The 17,455-nt window shown below is 58.0% G+C and overlaps 1 protein-coding gene across 3 annotated transcripts in view; it reads right to left on the reverse strand.

Moving 5' to 3' along the window:
* Positions 1-15,684, reverse strand: part of RAP1GAP2 (RAP1 GTPase activating protein 2) — a 60,091-nt gene extending 44,407 nt beyond the window's left edge. For 2 of the 3 annotated variants that reach the window (XM_062615631.1, XM_062615630.1), the window contains exon 1: positions 2,557-2,714. In XM_062615631.1, the coding sequence (XP_062471615.1) occupies positions 2,557-2,633 (77 nt within the window). In that variant the 5' untranslated portion in view covers positions 2,634-2,714. Of the gene's footprint in view, positions 1-2,556; positions 2,715-13,437; positions 13,555-15,596 lie in introns of those variants that run through there. The other variant, XM_062615629.1, reaches the window with a different exon arrangement.
* Between the last annotated feature and the right edge of the window lie 1,771 nt (positions 15,685-17,455).

Consider the following 17,455-nt stretch of genomic DNA (forward strand, 5'->3'; position numbering starts at 1 on the left):
CATTAATATTAATTAATGCAAATGATAGTAATGTCTCAAAATACAAAATTATGTCTTTTGGCAGGCGCTGCACATGCTGTGCTCTGCCACATGGGATGAGAGCCGCATCTCGAGGAAAAAGCAAACACTAAACAGCAGCCCCAAATCCCACTTGTTCCACCCTGTGCCCACAGAGGACAATGCAGGGCAGCAGAAATGCTGCTTCCCCTCTACTCGCAGCTTTACCTCCCTCTGCTCTCAGGCTCAACTTCCCTGTCACAAGAGGCTGTACCCACGGGGCCAGATCCTGGTACTCTAGAGGCCGAGCCAGCACCTCCTGCCCACCCTGCCTGTGCCTGCACCATCTTGGGCCAGCATTTCCTTCCCAAACCCCAAGGCCGTGGGAGCTTTGTTCCAGGCATTCCCCCAAACAGCTCTGGGAGAGCTGGCACGCTCCTGCTCCTGAAACAGACCCAGGCACCCGCTATTGGCACTTAATACTCAACCAGCCCGACCACGGCCCTTGCTGATCATTAAATCGAGTTGAACATTAAAGTGTGCTGGGGTAAAGAGCTGTTGCTGGAGTCGGTGGCAGATGCGGAGAGCCCCGGGGACAGCAGGTGTGGGGGCAGCTCCCGCGGGATCCGCACCGAGCGGCTCCATCCGGAACCGCAGGAACTAAAACCCGTTGCTGGTGGTTGGCCTCATAGAGAGCGGAGGAAAAAAGAAAAGAAACAGAAATAAACCACAGCAGAGAGAGCCCCGCGCAGGGAAACCGCAGCTGCAGGATGACTAAGCTGAGAGCCGGCCCTGCCCCGTGCCCCCTCCCAAGGTGGGGTGAAGTGAAACACCCCACAGCCAGCCCAGCTCCTCCTGCGCACCCCAGCACAGCCCTGCGGCTCCCGCAGCACCCGCTGCCCCAAGAGCAGCGGCCAGCACCGGCTGGGGGCAGAGGGATAGGGCATCCGCATCAGTCACTGGGGCCAGTGAGCTGGGCAGGGGAGCGGTGGCAGCTCCCAGGGCTGTCACCACGGCTCTACATCACCCACGATGCATCCCTACATCCCAGAGCGACAGCAGCACATCTGCTGCCCCAGGACAGCTCTTTCAGGACCTCTCTGGCTGCAGATACGGACAGTGGGCAGAATAAACCCTGATTCTCACCCTGCTGGAGGGCTGAAGCAGCACTCAAGGCACCGGCAGTGGTGTCTGGGTGTGTCCGGGCACCCCACACACGGTCCCCACAGGAAGGGTGTGTTGGCTGGGGCAGGGTGAGAAGATGCAGATGCAGGTACCGGCTGCAGCAGGTTCCTTCCCTTCCCGTAAACACCCGGGGAAGTGTTTTCCCACTGGGCACAAAGCTCTCCGGGCAGCGCACGGCTGCGAGGGGCATCCTCCCTGGGGAGCTGTGCACTGACCACTTGGAGCTGCCCCGCACACCCTGGTCTGTCTCTGTGCAGACGCGGGTGCTGATGCTCACAGCAAGCCCGTGCCCTGCAGCGCAGCCCCCTCGCTCCAGCAGACCTCGTTTCCTGCCCGAGCCGCAGTTGTGGTTGTCTGCTCCCTGCAACTGCCAAAGCCAGAAGGAAAACAACAGAGCAAAGCCCAGAGGCCCCGAACACCCCGGCGCGGGGGTAACGGCTCCGCTCCGTCCCAGCGGGAGGCTGTCACCGGCAGCAGCTCCCGGGACGCGCCTGCTGGGGCCCCAGAGCCCCTGCTCCCGGTGGCAGCAGTGGGGCAGAGCCGTCCAAGAGCTGCCATTTGTGCCCAGAATGAGCCTGCCCTTCACTGAAGTTATCTGTCCAGGAGGACGTCCAAGGACTTCCTTCCCATTTTCATGTAGAGGAAAAGCCCAGCTGAGAAAACGCTTGGCTTCACTGGGGGGGGGGAGCTTCATTCCCGGGACCTGGACGCCCCCCCCCCCCCCCCGAGCTCACTGCCCCCCTGCAGCACTTTCCCCAGCAGGTTTTAAGCAGCCACAAGCATTCTCCCAAGCCCTGCAGCTCCCACAGCACCACAGCAGAGCTGCCCTTGAGCCAGCACCGGAGAGCCAAAACCATCACAAAATCACCCATTCGGCCGTCAGTCTCCACTGACCACAGTCACACAGCACGGACCTGGAACGGGCATAAAAGACATTAGAAAGGGGGAAACTGGGGTCGAGCAGTGCCGCTTCCTTATTTCCCTGTAGATAACACATCTGGGAGAGAAGGGCCACAAGACGCAAGCAGACCCAAACGGCTCTGCCAAGCACGAAGGGAGCAGGGACAACTCAGGAGGCGCCGATGGTGCCAGGAACCCGCCATGGACGAGGTGGGACCCCACCGTGTGCCACAAGGTGCCAAAGGCGGCTGCAAGCATCACTGCCCAGGCACAGAGGAGCGGGCAGCGGGTCCTCAGCAGCCAGAAGCTGCCTGGGCTTCCCTGCGGGCACGGGGGAAGATCCTGGCTCCCGCACGTGCTGGCGCGGGAAGGGCTCTGCTTGAGGACACCGCAGCGCAGCAGCGCGGTGCGTCCTTCCCAGAGGGAAGGAGAAGCTGCCCGTGCGGCACCGAGGGCAGGACAAGAGGCACCCACCAGCCGTAGCCGCCGAAGGAGACGCTGCGCTTCCTCTGGAACATGGTGGCGCGGTGCTGCCGGGGCGCTCCAGCCATGGGGACACCGGGACGGCGGCAGCGTGCCGGGTGCTTCCTGCGGGACAGGCGCTGTGCCAGGGCGGGGGGACCCAGCGCCGCCCCTCCACACACCCCAGATAAAAGTCATTTCCTTTTCTCTGTTTTCGCTTGCGGCCTCGGGCTTTTCACAACCCTTCGCTGCAGATGGCGTATTTCTCCTAATGGCAGGAGCCGTGGCACTGGAGCTGGACACGGCGTCACCCGTAGTCATGGTGCCGTGGGGCTGCCCCAGCTGGCAGAGGGTCTCTGGTGGCACCACAGGGGTCTGCATCCCCGAATCCTGCATTCCCTGCACCTGGCTGGCTCCCTGGTCAGGGATGCTCCTGTGTCTCCAGCACCTTTCAATGGGCTTCCCACTAAAGGCATGGAACCTCAATAACCCTAACCCAAAAACCCCATCACCACATCTCTCACAGCAAACAGGTCCCTGGCTGCTCCAGCTCTCAGTGGGGCACCTCCCACACGGCCTCATTCAGCAGCAGTACATGGGTTTTCTCCCATTCCCCAGCAGCTCCGTGATGTGCAGCTGCAGCCTGACCACCACTGAAAACCACGCAGTCCTCTCAGAGCCAGGCTTCATAAATCCCACTTAAATGGAAGTACTGACCTGCGGCTGGACACGAGCTTCCATCAATCACAAGGTCCCAAGAAAACAGGCTGCTGTTCCCTGCACCAGCCTTTGGGAACAGCAGAGCCCATGGGAGCTGCGAGATGTGCTCCTTCCTTACCAGCGCCCAGGGGCTGGGTACCACATGCAGGGGCTGCCATCCCATCCTCACACCTTGCAGCTCCCCAGACCAGCCACCAGCACCCATCTGCACCCCCTCGGGCTGCAAGAGGGGCTTCACCCTCTCCAGTGAATGAGAAGGAAGGGTGGGAACCACAAGCATCCTTCCACAGCCGGGGAGCTGCACTATCCCGGGGCTGCAGTGGGACTCGGGTTGGAGCCGCACCTCGCACTGCATCCTCGCATCATCCACCGAGCTCAGGAGATGCAGGAACCCAAGGCTCCCTTCCCAAAGTCCCGGCAGTTCAGAGCCGAGGTGCTCCTGGTTCAACTCTTTGTGCACTCACCTCCTACTCCGGTGATTCAACATGACACCCCACACACAGCAAACATCCCTTGGTGCGCTGCTGGGCAGGGCCTGGATCCCAGCGCTCCGTGGGTCCTGATGCGAATCCTAGCCCAGAGCTCTGCAGGAGCCAGCCTCTCATCCAAGCACCCGAAAGCTTTAAACTGAGAAGCATTTGGATCCTGTCTGATGTGTGAAAGGAAGAGGGGAGGCAGGGGGTGGATGGGGAGTTGGAGAGAGAAATCACTCAACTCTGGGGAAAAAGCTTGGACTCACATCCAGCTATTTCAACTCCTACTTTTCTGCCCACAGCCATCTCTCCTTAGAAGGATGAAGTGATTGAAATCCTTTGCATTCGAGGGCTCTTAAGAACATCATTAAAAAAAAAGGGGGAAAAAAAAAAGAAAACCCAAAAGCCTCCCAAACGTGCTGCAGGCTCGAAAGCCATAATTCAGGTACCATGAAATATCTGGAGCAGACATTTGCTCAGAGCACGTTTGTTTCTGGCCTGGATGCTTCGTGTTAAAGCTCTGCATCAACAGCAGTGTGACGTTATCCTCGCGCTTAATCTTCCCCCAGGCCACATCTTTCTTACACTCACAGCAGTTGGTTTCTGCCCAGCTCTACTGAGCCACACATGATTCACATGCCTGAAAACACAAGCAGGGAGCCCTGCAGTGCATGGGAACTGCATGGGACTGCTGTGGCCCAGTGCAGCCCTGCAGGCAGAGGTGCAGTGCAGGTAGCGACAGCAGCCATGGGGAGCATCAGTCTACAGCTGGCATCACACCAGAAATGGCGTGGAGAGCCCAGGAAAACAGCCAGCTCTTCATTTAAACGTTTACTCTTGCAGTCTGTAAGCAGCAATTACCACATCTCGCTCTGCCACTTCAGTCCTTACGTGAACCCGCTGCTGTCGGAGGCACATGGAAGCAGAGGGAGAGGGGGAGATGTGCAGAAGGCAGGGCCATGCTCCCTGCTGCTGGAGTCAGTGCAGCCAGGGGGGTCACCACTGCTTGCTAGGGTCTCCTTATATGCCCTTGGCACGGCAGAGGAATGGTTCCCACACCTCCCCTAGGATGTCAGAGCCAAGGAGAGCAGGACCTCGACACAGCCACGGGGGAGCTGCCTCCATTTCCCACGGCCAGGAGAGGTGCGAGGCAGCTCCATGCGATGCCAACCTCACCCTGCACCAGCAGGACCAGTACCCAAGGGTGCCCGGGGAAAAGGGCAGCTCTCCCTGCTCCTCATCCCTGCCAGAGCCATGACAGCCACCCCAGACACAGGTGACAAACAGCATCTGGACCAGGCAAAGGTTAAAACCACACCAGGGACCCAGCTCCAAGCCCGCAGGAGCCTTCAGGCTCCCCCCTCTGTTTCAGCACATCCCACCAGCACCACCTCACCCGCACGGGAGGCATCTGGAAGGAGTGTGTCTGCAGTGATATTTTCTTGCTTCCCTCTTCTCCCCCGGGGTATTTCACACAGCTGAGCTCAAAAACAAAAGGATAAAAGAAATCCCTCCTCCTTTCACAGCAGGCAGATCAGAACTGATCAGCCCAAACTAAGAAACAAAGGCCTGGGGGAGGATGGTGCCTCCCTGGTGCCATCTGCACCAGACAGAACTAACATTTCCAAGGGCCTCTGCCAGAGCCATGAGCCCATCACCCCGGTGTACCCCAGCCACATTCCCAACCCTGGTGAGCACCCTCAGTGCCACCAGTAACACCAGGGAGGGGGTGCCACATATTCAATCATAGAACCACAGAATAGTTAGGGTTGTGAAGGACCTTAAGATCATCCCATTCCAACCCCCCTGCCATGGGCAGGGACACCTCACACTAAACCATCTCACCCAAGGCCTCGTCCAACCTGGTCTTGAACACTGCCAGGGATGGAGCATTCACAACCTCCCTGGGCAACCCATTCCAGTGCCTCAGCACCCTAACAGGAAAGAATTTCCTCCTTATATCCAGTTTAAACTTCCCCTGTTTGAGTTTTAACCCGTTACCCCTTGTTCTGTCACTACAGTCCCTAATGAAGAGTCCCTCCCCAGCATCCCTATACGCCCCCTTCAGATACTGGAAGCTGCTACGAGGTCTCCATGCAGCCTTCTCTTCTCCAGGCTGAACAGCCCCAACTTTCTCAGCCTGTCTTCATACCGGAGCTGCTCCAGCCCCTGATCATCCTCATGGCCCTTCTCTGGACTTGTTCCAACAGTTCCATGTCCTTAATAGATAATGAAGGACACCAACCCTGGAGCCCCCCAGGCAGCTCAAAGGGGAGCAGCGTGCAGGAGAGGTGCCCATGTTTTGGGTGGCTCCATCACCCCAACCGGGCACAAGACAAGAGAGGAGAGCGCGAGGCTGAGCCATAGCAGAGCTCTGACAACTGAGCAGCGCTGGGGATAATGAGTGCACGCTGCTGGGCTGCTCACAGAGGGAAACACAGGCTGGTTGTGCACAGCCCAACTCAGCTCCCATCCCCTACAGGAGACTGCAGAGCTCGAACTGCCCCTGACAGCCCCATCCCTGGCAGTGTTCAAGGCCAGGTTGGAGGCAGGGGCTTGGAGCAAGCTGCTCTAGTGGAAGGGGTCCCTGCCCATGGCAGGGGTTGGAGCTGGAGGAGCTTTAAGATCCCTTCCAACACATTCTATGACATATGCTGCCAGTGGGACCGCTGAACCCTCAGCACCAGTGAACACATGAACTCTTGGCACAGAAGAAAGCAGGCTCTGAAGGCACCTTCCCCCCAGGGGACCAAAGCTGCCAGCCAGCCCTCCTGTGCACACAGCAGCAGCAGCAGGACGGGTTAGCCAGGCCACCAGCCACCAGCACCACTGCACAGCTCAGCCCCAGCAGCTAGGGACCCTTTGTGGTGCAGCCAGCGCGGGCAGAACCCGCGGCTCCCATTCCCAGGGCTGCTCCAGGCTCCCGCAGCAGCCGGGTGACTCAGGCAGCCATGGAATGGGGAACCGCAGCGTGGGGCTGACCCTCTGTCCATGCGAGCACAGACAGTGCCCCTGCATGGGCCGGGCTGCAGCCATGGGCACACACTGCGTCCTCAGCATCCTCAGCCTGCACCGCAGAGCAGAACGCTGCCCGGGAAGGGCAGCACAATTCTTCCCTTTGTTACTGGGGCTAAGAGAAACTGATTGCATCATTAGTGCTTTAATATTGCATGCGGCGCGCTGAGGGTATTCATCTTTCTATTATGATTCTAAGGAAGGTTGTGGGCACCCAGAAATATCAGGTTTTCTCCTGGCAGGAAGAACACGCTGTACATATCAGCAGTCTCAACACAGAAAGCAAACAAAATAGGGTCCGAATTATTTCTGACTCAGTACATGGAATATTTTTAACAGTATTTTCTCCCCTTTATGGTGCTGCTGAAGTGAGATGAAGTGAGAAACTCCGTGTCTTAAACAGCAGGCTCCCACAAAACCCAGCTTGCTCTCAAAGGTGTCTATTTGATGCTCAACAGCCCATGGGCCTGCAGCACCCACCGGCTGCCACAGGGCTCCTCAGCCCCAGCACCGGGGAGGGGGACCCTGTTTGTCACTCAAGAGCTGAGCTGCAGCCAAGGGACTGTAAAGCCAAGAGCAGGCTCCGGATACCTGCCTGCCTCCATCAGTCTCAGGGCTGCCCATCACAGGGCACTGACCAGCTCCAGCAGCTTTGCTCCTTAGGCACAGGCACAGCCCGGGGAGCAGAGCCGAGCTGCCTGCTCTCTGCAGCCACTTGTTAAACCCAGCAGGGAGGGATCAATGCATGTGAGCTTTAACTGGAGGATCAGCTGCAGAATGGAGCAAGCAGCCAGAACAGGCAAACTCCGACCCAGCCAAGGGGGGAGCACAGAAAGGGCCGTTCCCCAGTGCCTGTCACCCACATCCTGGGGAGCATCGGCAGTGGGACCCGGGGACGAGCAGCAGGGGCCGTGCGCAGCCTGGCAGACACAGAAACGCTTCTGCGGGACCACTGCAGAGGAAAACAAGGCCAAACCCTGCAAGCCCGGCTTGGTGCGAACACCACCAGCAGAAATCAATGTGTTTAACCGTTCCTGGGTCTGAAGTCCATCCATCCTAATTTGCCTTTTCTTTACAGTATTGATCTCACCATTTCCAAGCAGCGCCGAGGGGAGGCAAGGACAGCCTGAAGCAAACCTCATGAAGCACATCACTCCCCCTCCCTCCAAGGCTTGCTCTGCGCAGAGCATCAGGGGATGTGAACACAACCCTCTGATCCCTGGCTCCTGCCTTTGGGCCTCCTGGGGTAACTGAGTTTGCTGAGCACCCTGCAGCACCAAGAGCCTCACCAGCATTCACATTTAGACACACACATGCTCCCTGGTACCCAGCCTGACACACATCAGTAACGGGTTTCTGCCAGCACCACACAACCTGGCTCTTCCCTGTAGGAGGACACGACACAGATCTCATCTGCTCACAGCTCTGCACACAAAGTCACCACACACACTTCCAGGCTCATTAAAATCTCAGCCCACAGTGAATTTAATGTACAGAGTTGCTCATTTTCTCAGGCTCACCCATTTTAGAGATGTCTTGCTAGTGAGGGAAATCCCCAAAGAGGCTCTCTCTTTGGGAAGAGCCTGTTCAAGCACACTGTTACTGCGTGTGTGGTTTCCCCACCTCTTCCATCCATGTCCCTTCCCATGCAAGTTAAGCCCAAGAGGGGATACTTCAGAAGAGCAGCAGATGCCCATGTCCACATGCACACGGTGCCTCCCCCGAGAAACCTGCAGTAAGGTTTCTCTGTGTATCCACATCCCTGCTCCAGAGGCAGCCCAGCCCCAGGTAGGGCAGGTACCACTTCCCACAGAGTGCCCATCCCACACCTGGGGCAGCCCGGCTGCAGGCAGGGGGCAGGCAGGCAAGCAGCTGACCATTCCCAGTGCCTGGTCCCTGGGCACTGTTACCATGGCTACCTCCACATCCACTGTGCATCCCGCATTCAGTACGCGGTCCCCTGCTACAGGAGCTCATTGCCTGTCCACCCGGGCACCACAGGACTGGTGGAGGGAGGATGCATTAGGGCAAGACCCAACCAAACCCCATTCCTACTGGCAGGCTGGCACCAGTGTACAGCTGGACCAGCAGAACCAGGGAGCATTTGGCCCAATTCACACAACAAACGCAGGAACGATACAACTGCAGGCTAGGAAGAAACTGTGGCAAGACAGAAAAAGAACTGCTTAAACTAAAAACAAGGGCTGGCAAAACATGGGGGTGGGAAGAATGCATGGGCATGAGATAGACCTGAATATGCTTTGTCTGGAAATTAGGAGGTTTCTAGTCTTTAATACAAACAATCTCTGGAACAGTGTCCTAATAGCAGAAGAAAGAAAAAAGCTCTAAGTGATGCTCAGCACATTCATGAGGATGTTACACGAGTGGGTGCTGGCAGCAGTGGGGAGCTGGGCTTGGAGAACCAGCTCCTGCCCTCACACCCCCTCTCACAGCTCCAACTTGCACCCCACATGCTGCCCAGCTCCAGCAGCCACTGCTGACAGCCAGGATGCTGGAACAGGGCGAGATCCAGGCAGCAGTCAGGGCTCAGCTTCAAGGCCAAACTTGCACCTGGTTCCATCTGAACACAGCAATCTGAACACAGAGTTTGGACTCGAGCTCTTCAAATCCCTGTTACATCTCACCACTGTCACCTGCCTTCTTCCACCATTTTGGGTGGGTTTTGCAAAGAGCTGGACTAGATCCAAAGCAGAGTCAAGGAACAGCTCCTCCTGGTTTGGCATCCAGCTTGGAGGCAGATGTTAACTCCAAGCAGGGATTCATCTACCCCCACGAAATTGGAAAGAGGTCTGGGCAGAATGAGCTGTTTTTAGCTCCTGGAAAAAATGCCTCTTCCTACTGTTGCTGCTGAAGTCCTGTTCCTGTTTCCACAGCAGCCGCTAACGACAACCAGAGCATCTGACTCCAGGTACACAACAGGCAATGGCAACAGAGGGACTCCGCCAGCAGCCCCCAGGACCCTGCTGCTGTACGGATACACTTCGGGATGAAGGGGAAGAAGGATGATAAAACAAACATGGGGCAAAGCAAAAAGGTGGTTTTGCTGCTGTGGTTACTGTGAGCTGCCCTTTGGGAGGAATCCTCCTTTGGGGAGGACAAGGTAGCTGCTAAGCGTGGGGCACACAGCGAGCCTGCTGGCTGGAATCACGCTTCTTGTTGAATCTGAATTTAAACTCCTTGGCGTGTTCCCAACCCCAATAAATCGTGCCGTGTGGACAGATATTATGTCCCTTGTGCTACTAAAACAACAACGAGGCTTAAATAAAACAGTGGAGCCTGGAGCGTGCAGCAGATGAGGAAACAAGGCAGCCCCTGGCAGGCTCCATCTCACATCCCGTCCACACCAGGGATGCAGGCGACACGGTGCTCGCACACCGGCTCCACCGGTGCTCTGCCCGCAGAGACGAGCCGGATAAAAGCGGTGCTCTGCGTGTGAGCAGACATTACACCGCTCCTCCGGCAGAGATAAGCTGCAGTCTCACTCGAAGGCAGGGGGGAGGAGGGTCACCCCAGCACACGGCGCTGGGTGCACAGAGGCTCCGAACAATCTCTGCGCCCTGCTTTTGTCATGCAAAGAATCTGGGGCCCCTCCGCAAAGGGGGTGCCCTGCAAAGGCAGGACCATAACCCCTCACAGCCCTGTCGGGGAGCTGCTCAGAGCAAGCACCAACACCACGACCCCCAACACATCGGAGCAGAGCCCTGGAGACACCTTTTGAAGTTTCCTCATTGAATTTTCCCTATTTAACAAGGGCGCCGGCACCGGCACCCAGACCCCATAGACCCCGAGTCCCCAAGCCCGACACACAGAGCCTCAAGCAGTCACCGCGTATTTAAATGCAAACCGAGGAGCTGAGAACTGCAAAGGCTTCAACAATAGCAATGCCGGCTCTGCCTCACATTTGCATGCAGACAAGCAGCGTAAAAACAAGGACAAACACAGACTTGAACCTCCCCTTTAAAGCCTTACCCGGGTGTTGCTACCCCCGTCCGCCGCTACCGCAGCCCCGCCGTGCGCTGCCCTCGGGTCCGATTCCACAAGCCTGGAACGCCCCTTACCCGGTGTCCTCGCCGCGCTGCGCGGAGCCGGCAGTGCTGGAGCCCCTGCGCGGGGCGGTGCGGTGCGGTGCGAGCGTTACCGCAGCCCCGGGCTCCCAGGAGCCTGCGCCGGGCGCTGCGCACCCGCAGACCCCCGGCCACGCACCGGCGGCCCCGCTCCCAATGGCAGAGCCGGGGCTGCCGCCGCCCCAACGCCTCACCCACGCACAGGGAGAGGTGCGAGAGCTGCTCAGGGCAAGTGCATCAGGGAGATGGAAACTGGGACTGGGTCCCTGCAGCGGGAAGGGAAGAATGTGAGGGTCAAGTCGTGATGGGCGCCTGGGGGGGTCACTGGAGCAGCACCCACCGGGGAGAGCTGAGGAGCTTGGTCATTGCACTGCCCAGAGTGAAAGGGCTGGTTTGGGAAAAGATAGCTAGAAAATGGAGCAGCCCCCTTTGGATTCAGCTTCGAAAGCAGACTTTAGCCTTCATGTGGGCTCCTTCATCTGTTACAGCAGAATTACAGACACAGACCTGACAAAAGAGCAGCTTCCAGGGCCAAAAGTCTGGACCCACTGAAGGGAAAGGCAAAAGCAAAATTCCCATTCCCACTGACAGGCCCCTCCTTTCTAGCTCTTTCTACCCCAGCCTCAGGCTGCTGTCCCCCAGCAGAGCCCAAAGGTGAGCCTGCACCAGAGCACAGCCTGATCATCACAAGTTTGGTCCCACCGGTTCCTAAAGCAATTCAAGGAAACTAATGTAATTCTCTTTTTGTGCTGCCTGGTCCCTGTGGAGCGCACCAGTAACACACACCACTTGACCAGGCCAGTGTTTGCACGAGGTGACAAACAGCCACACAACTCCCTTCTTGCCCCCAACCGTGTCACTACCCTTATGCAAAGCAGCAGCAGTCAGTGCAAAACAGAGACAGTGATCCAGTGAATGTGACAAATAAAGCAACAGCTTGAAATGCCACAGATCATCCCGGTGTCAGTGTGCCACCTGAGGCACCATAATGTGCCTTAGATGCAGCCTCAAGCAACATGCTATAGCAGAAACAAGTACTGGTGCTGGGCACAGCTGCCTGCTCACCGGGCCCACCAGACCAGGAGGCTGCAGGACAAACAAGATGCTTGGAAGTGGTGATGCATCCCCAGCACAGCTCACTCCCATCCTGTGGAGCAGCCACTGAAGCCAGCTCGCTTCAGGTTTGTGCCCCAAGCAGGACCTGGCTGCAGGCACTGCCTGAGCAGGCTGCTCTGCCTCTGCTCAGAGTCAGCTGGGCAAACCTGGGACTCACCCAGCTGGATTTGCACTTGGGCTGCTCGGGGTGACAGCCCGAGCTGCAGCCCAGGTGAAGGTTTCACCCCCATAAGAGCGATGCAGGCGCTGTTCTTGGCTCTACCAGACTTCTCCAGGTAATTCCCCTGCCCACTGGGAAATCAGTTGCATCCAGTGGAATTAACCACAGTGGTACTTCACACTAATTATAAATGACGTTGCACACGTTGACGTTCCACATGCCGCATGATGCACGTGCGTCAGGGGTGAGATTACACAGCCTTTGGTAGCAATTTCCTATAATTACTTCAGATTAACGACCAGCATGGTGATTGCAGCTTCTGGGAAGCCTCTCTGGTGGGAGCCAGAGGAATCGCTGCCTCAGGATGCCGCCAGCGCGCACACCATGGCTGCTGCCGAGGGAAGCAGGGACCTCACTCCTGCAAGCCTCTTCTAGGTGTGGATGTCGCCTCTGGGAGCAGGACAGAGCCCTGCCTGCACAGCCCATGGGCTCCAGAGCACCGTGCACCTCCCAGAGACCCCTCACCCTGCGAGGTGCCTCCAAGAGCCCTTCCCCACCCTGTGTTTCAGGCACCCCCTCCCTCCCCAGCCACCCTCCCACTGTTGGTCTGCTCCAGGCAACCCTGGCCAGATAAAGACTTGAGGGCTTTAAGGAGAAAAACTACTGCAGAAACAAAGAGGGAAAAGCTTTCAGCCACCCGGGGACTTGGGTGTTGCAGTGCTCTTAATGGGCAGCACAACAGACACTGTCCTATACGTGTCTTGAGGCCCACAGGGCTCTTATGTTAATTGCATTCTATCACCAAACACTGGGATCCAAACTGACAGCAACACATGTGCATCAGCAGGGAAAGCCACAGCACATGCCCAGGACATGGCCTCAGTGAGCTGTGATGGAGGGAGCTTAAGCACCAGACCGGGGTATCAGAACAAATACTGTCCAGAGATCACTTATGCTGGGAGATCTGCATACCCTGGCACCAAATCTGGTTTTTAACTAAATCTCAGGTGTGCTGCACGCATAAAGCAGGTCCTCAAAGGTTGTGTGACCAAAAGCATGGAGGATTAAAAAAACTACAGGCAGGCAGTAACTTGTCCTTTGCACTGCTTTATACCAGAGGGGTGTTTAGAGGATGCTTGCAGCTCCCAGCTGCTGCATCTGGGACTTCATTTTACTGCTGTTTAAAGATGTTCAGGTATTCACAGGGCCCCAGAGACAGGCTGAGGCTCAGGAGACCCACGTCGAAGCTACGAGGGCTTGTGGCAGAGCGGGTGGCACTGGGAGGGGATGCGCCAATGCTCCTGCAGCCCCGGCCCCCCCTTACCTGCTGGGTGAGCCCAGGTCCGCCCGGCTGAGGATGCGGTGCTGCTGGGGCGAGTACAGCCACTGGAACGCCGTCAGCGTCCTCTCCTCGATCCGAAACCGGCCCTCCCGCACGTACCTAAAAATAACAGCAGGGACTGGAATATTCACCAGCGCAGGGCGGGGGAGCTGCGGGACGGGGAGGGCGGCTCAGGGCCGGCCGCGGCTCCACCGCCTCCTTCACCGGAGCCCTGCCTGCACCCCTGCAGGTCCCCATCCTTCTCTGCCCATCAGGAGACGCTCCCACGGGCGCACGGCTGTGGCTGGGACCGGGCACCCTTTCGAGGAGCCAGCAGTTCCGAAGCAACCCAGGATGTTTCACTGTACATCCCTGGCAGGCAGAGGGGCAGCATCAGTACCCGGCTCAGCAGCACAGCCTGCTCCAACTGCTCCCGCACAGCTCTCACCAGCACCAAGCCCAGGCTAATGCCTTTCTAACATCATTTTGAATGTCAGGCCAGAAGCTGAGGCTTATTAAATAATATTCAAGTGATGAATTGGTGGCTATCTTGATTAGAGAAGTTCAGGTTCTCTGTTTAGTGAGCACAGTGTCAGTGACAGCAGTTGTTCCCATCTTTCAGAGCAGAGTCCTGCTGCCTGCCTCCATCTCAGCAGCCAGCTGCACTTCACACACCCTCCTCTGGACATGAAATTTCATCAGCAAGCCATTAATTATTTAAAGCCTCCGTGGTGCTGGCTGGAGACACGCACACAGCTGCAGCATCCAGCCAGGGCTGGGGCGAGCTCATGGTCCTCTCCTCCACACACGCGTGCTCTGGGTGGTACAATCCCACCAGGAACAGCAGGGATCGGGCCATGCTGCCTGGATGGGCCAAGGGGATGCTCCACTGTGCCCCGGGCTGCCTGCAGCCCTGCTGAGCAGGGACACGTCCGGAGCTGTTAGGTGCTCTGCTGCCCACCCGAACTCATCCAACACAGGGATGTGAGGTCCTGCCAGAGCTGGGGGCAGTGACAGAGCCAGAACCTCCTGCTGTCAGCAGAAGGAAACCCAAAAGGCTCCAGGAGTGTCCTCAGCACAGAGTGACCTGATTGTCTTGGTGAAAGCAAGCAGGGATGGTGCAGTCCCAGTGCTCCCCTGCAGCTCTTGCATGTGACAGCACTGCACAGAGTGGTGGCAGGCAAGCCAGGATGGCTTTTGGGAAGGAAGTTCAGGGATGGCAGAATGGCCAAGCCCAGCAGCCTCGGTAACAGCTGGGATCTAAGTGTGCACGAAGCAAAGTGCCCTCGGCTGCTGAGGGGGGAAACAGAATGAAAAGAGCTTCACAAGCTTAGAGTAATCCTCAGCCAATTTCCACTCTGGTTCACAAGGATCCCACCGCACCGGGAGCTCCAGCTCCATCCTGGCTCTGCTCCACAGCAGCCGGTACCAGAACAAGCCTGGGCCTGGTCCCAACTCTTACATCAGCAGCATCGGAGCCCCCCTGGTCACCATCTGGCATCGTGACAGCGTCCTGCTCAAAAGTCACAAGCCTTGGACGTCACAAACTACACAACTGCACACACAAAGACTCAGGGAGAGCTTGTTTCCAATGTCAGCCCATCCTGCTGCTCAGGGTGCTGCTATCATCCATCCTCATCTGAGGCTGAGGGTCCCCAAAGCCTGGCACAACCTCAGCACCCTCCACCCCCAGACAACACCAGGATGCCCCAAAGCATCCCAGTGTCCCAGAGGCAGCCCCCCAACACACCAGGCTGCTGCTGCTTGCCACACCACTCCTGTGTGGTTCAGGGCCACTTTCCGCACAGGAACTCTCTTTGGGATCCAACTCTTCTACTTCCACGGGTCCCCAAATGCCAGAGATACCCCGCGCTGCCCGAGGAGGTGACACCCCCCTCCTTTCCCTGCTGCAGCAGCCGCCCCGGGGGTCCCACCACAACCGGGATCAAGCAGCGACCCCCGGAGCTCCCCAGGCAGGGGCCGGGTCCCGTGTGTGCCCCCCCCCCCCCCCCGCGGAGCCCTCCCCTGCCGGGGCTCCCCTCTTCCCCCCGCCCAGCAGCCGGGGCACCCCGGGCTCGGAGCATCCCCACACCAGAGCCGAGACCCCCTTAAAGCTCAGCCCCTCCCCGAGCATCCACCGGGACCGCCGGCCCCGCACTCACCAGCGCACCAGCTCCCAGCGCCGCTCCCCCGCCGCCTTGCCCGAGGCCATGCCGCGGAACGGGGAGCCCCGCCGCAGGGCCCCGCTCCCGGTCCCGGTCCCGCCGCGCCGGCTCCTGCTCGCTGCCGCCTCCTTCGGCACGGGGGGACCGGGGTGGGGGGTGCCACACCGCCGTGCCCCGTTACGTAAACCTTGCACAACGCCCGCCCCCCGGGGCAGCCCCGGGGATCCGCTCCGCTCCCGGCCCGCAGCCCCCGCCGCTCCCCCGGCCCCGCCCGTTTGACAGCAGAGCCTGAGCCGAGCGGCACGAAGCGCCCGGGTCAGCCACCGGTGGAACGGAGCCCAGCGACGGGGTCCTGAGCCCCCCAGCGCCACACCAGGGCAGGCTCCGGGGCGGCAGCCGCCCCTTGGACCGCGGCTCTCCCACTGGTCCTTACTCACCCTTAGGAACCCAGAAAGAACCCAGCAGAGCTCCCCTGCAGGAGGTCCAGGAATGCTGAACAGAAAGTACTCTCCACAGACTGAAAGCTAAAACCTGCTGTCTGCCTAAGTGGGGGTCCCTTCCCGAGCAGCCCAGAGCTACAGGGTACGCAGGGTTACAGGATGCCCATGGTGCTCAGGAAACAGCCCAGGAGCATGCCGAGATGCTATTTCAAGGAGCTTCCAAGCCCACTAAAAGCTGCTTCTCAGAACCAATGTTCTGGCTCCAAATCCTGGCTATTCCAACCCCTGAGAACTTAACTTCACAACACAGCAAACCCAAATGCTGCACCCACAATCCATTTAAACCAGAATTTAAACCAACGCACCTGAAAGGCATTGGTGCCTCCATCCCATCTGCCCCTTGTCAGGAGCAAAGGGCAGCTTTGCTGTGCCAGCTGGAGAGAATGATGGAGCTGGTCCCTGGTAGGGCAGAGCTGTGGCCAGCCCCACACTGACCCCTCACAGCTCAGGCTGTTCCCCAGTGTCAGCATTGCTGCCAGAGGTCCTGGGCAGGGAAGCAGCAATGGGAACGCAAGGCCATAGGAGGGGTGCAGGGGAGGCCGGAGCTCTGCCTCCCACCCCTGGAGCCCGGGCACCCCCAGCACACCGGGTGTTGCACACCCGAGAGATTTAGAAACAAAACCTTTATTTTCCTTTTTAAAAGGAAAAAGTTCTACAACAGTGAGGGAGTTAACAAACAGGAGCGTCCGTGTGGCACAAACACGCTGGTGCATCCAGCATCTTTCATATCCCCCTTTGCATATCCGGACTGATCCCAACTGGGCATCCCCAGAGCCAGGACAGCTTTGTCCTGTTATTTCACAGCCCTTTGCCCTGGGTGAGCATCATGGGTCTCTTCCCCAGCACCCCCCCAGCCCAGCAGGCAGAGGAACAGCGCCTTGGAGAGGCAGCAATTGCATTACTTGGCTCGAGTCTGGTATTCTGAAATCCCGGTGGAAGTGTTAAGCTAATGTTAAATTTATGAAAACCCTTTAGCTTTTAGCCTTGCATCACTTTAAGGAGCTTCTTATTAGGTTCTTCAAAGCAGTAAGAAGACACACACACACTGTGCTTCAACTAGGGTGAAAAACAGCATTTGAGGCACAATTAAACTAATTTCTAAGTTAAATGCAACAATTCCCCTAATAATTAACTCAGGGTTGGAGGGGGAAGCCGTGGTCTAAAAGCACCCAGCTCACAAGAAGAGCATGGGATGCAGGTTTAACTTCCATGTACACTGGGATGCTTGCTCCCTTTGGGAAGCAGCTGTTTTATCCTGGGACCAGCCCCTGACGTGAGCTGGCCTGTGCTAACAGGAGGTGTTTAACCATGGCAGAGCCGCAGGCAGAGCCTCACGGCCCCCAGCTCCTGCAGCCA

This window comes from Pezoporus occidentalis, unplaced genomic scaffold (genome assembly GCF_034315485.1).
Source record: "Pezoporus occidentalis ecotype Australia unplaced genomic scaffold, CSIRO_AGI_Poc_V1 ctg183, whole genome shotgun sequence".
NCBI lineage: Eukaryota > Metazoa > Chordata > Aves > Psittaciformes > Psittacidae > Pezoporus > Pezoporus occidentalis.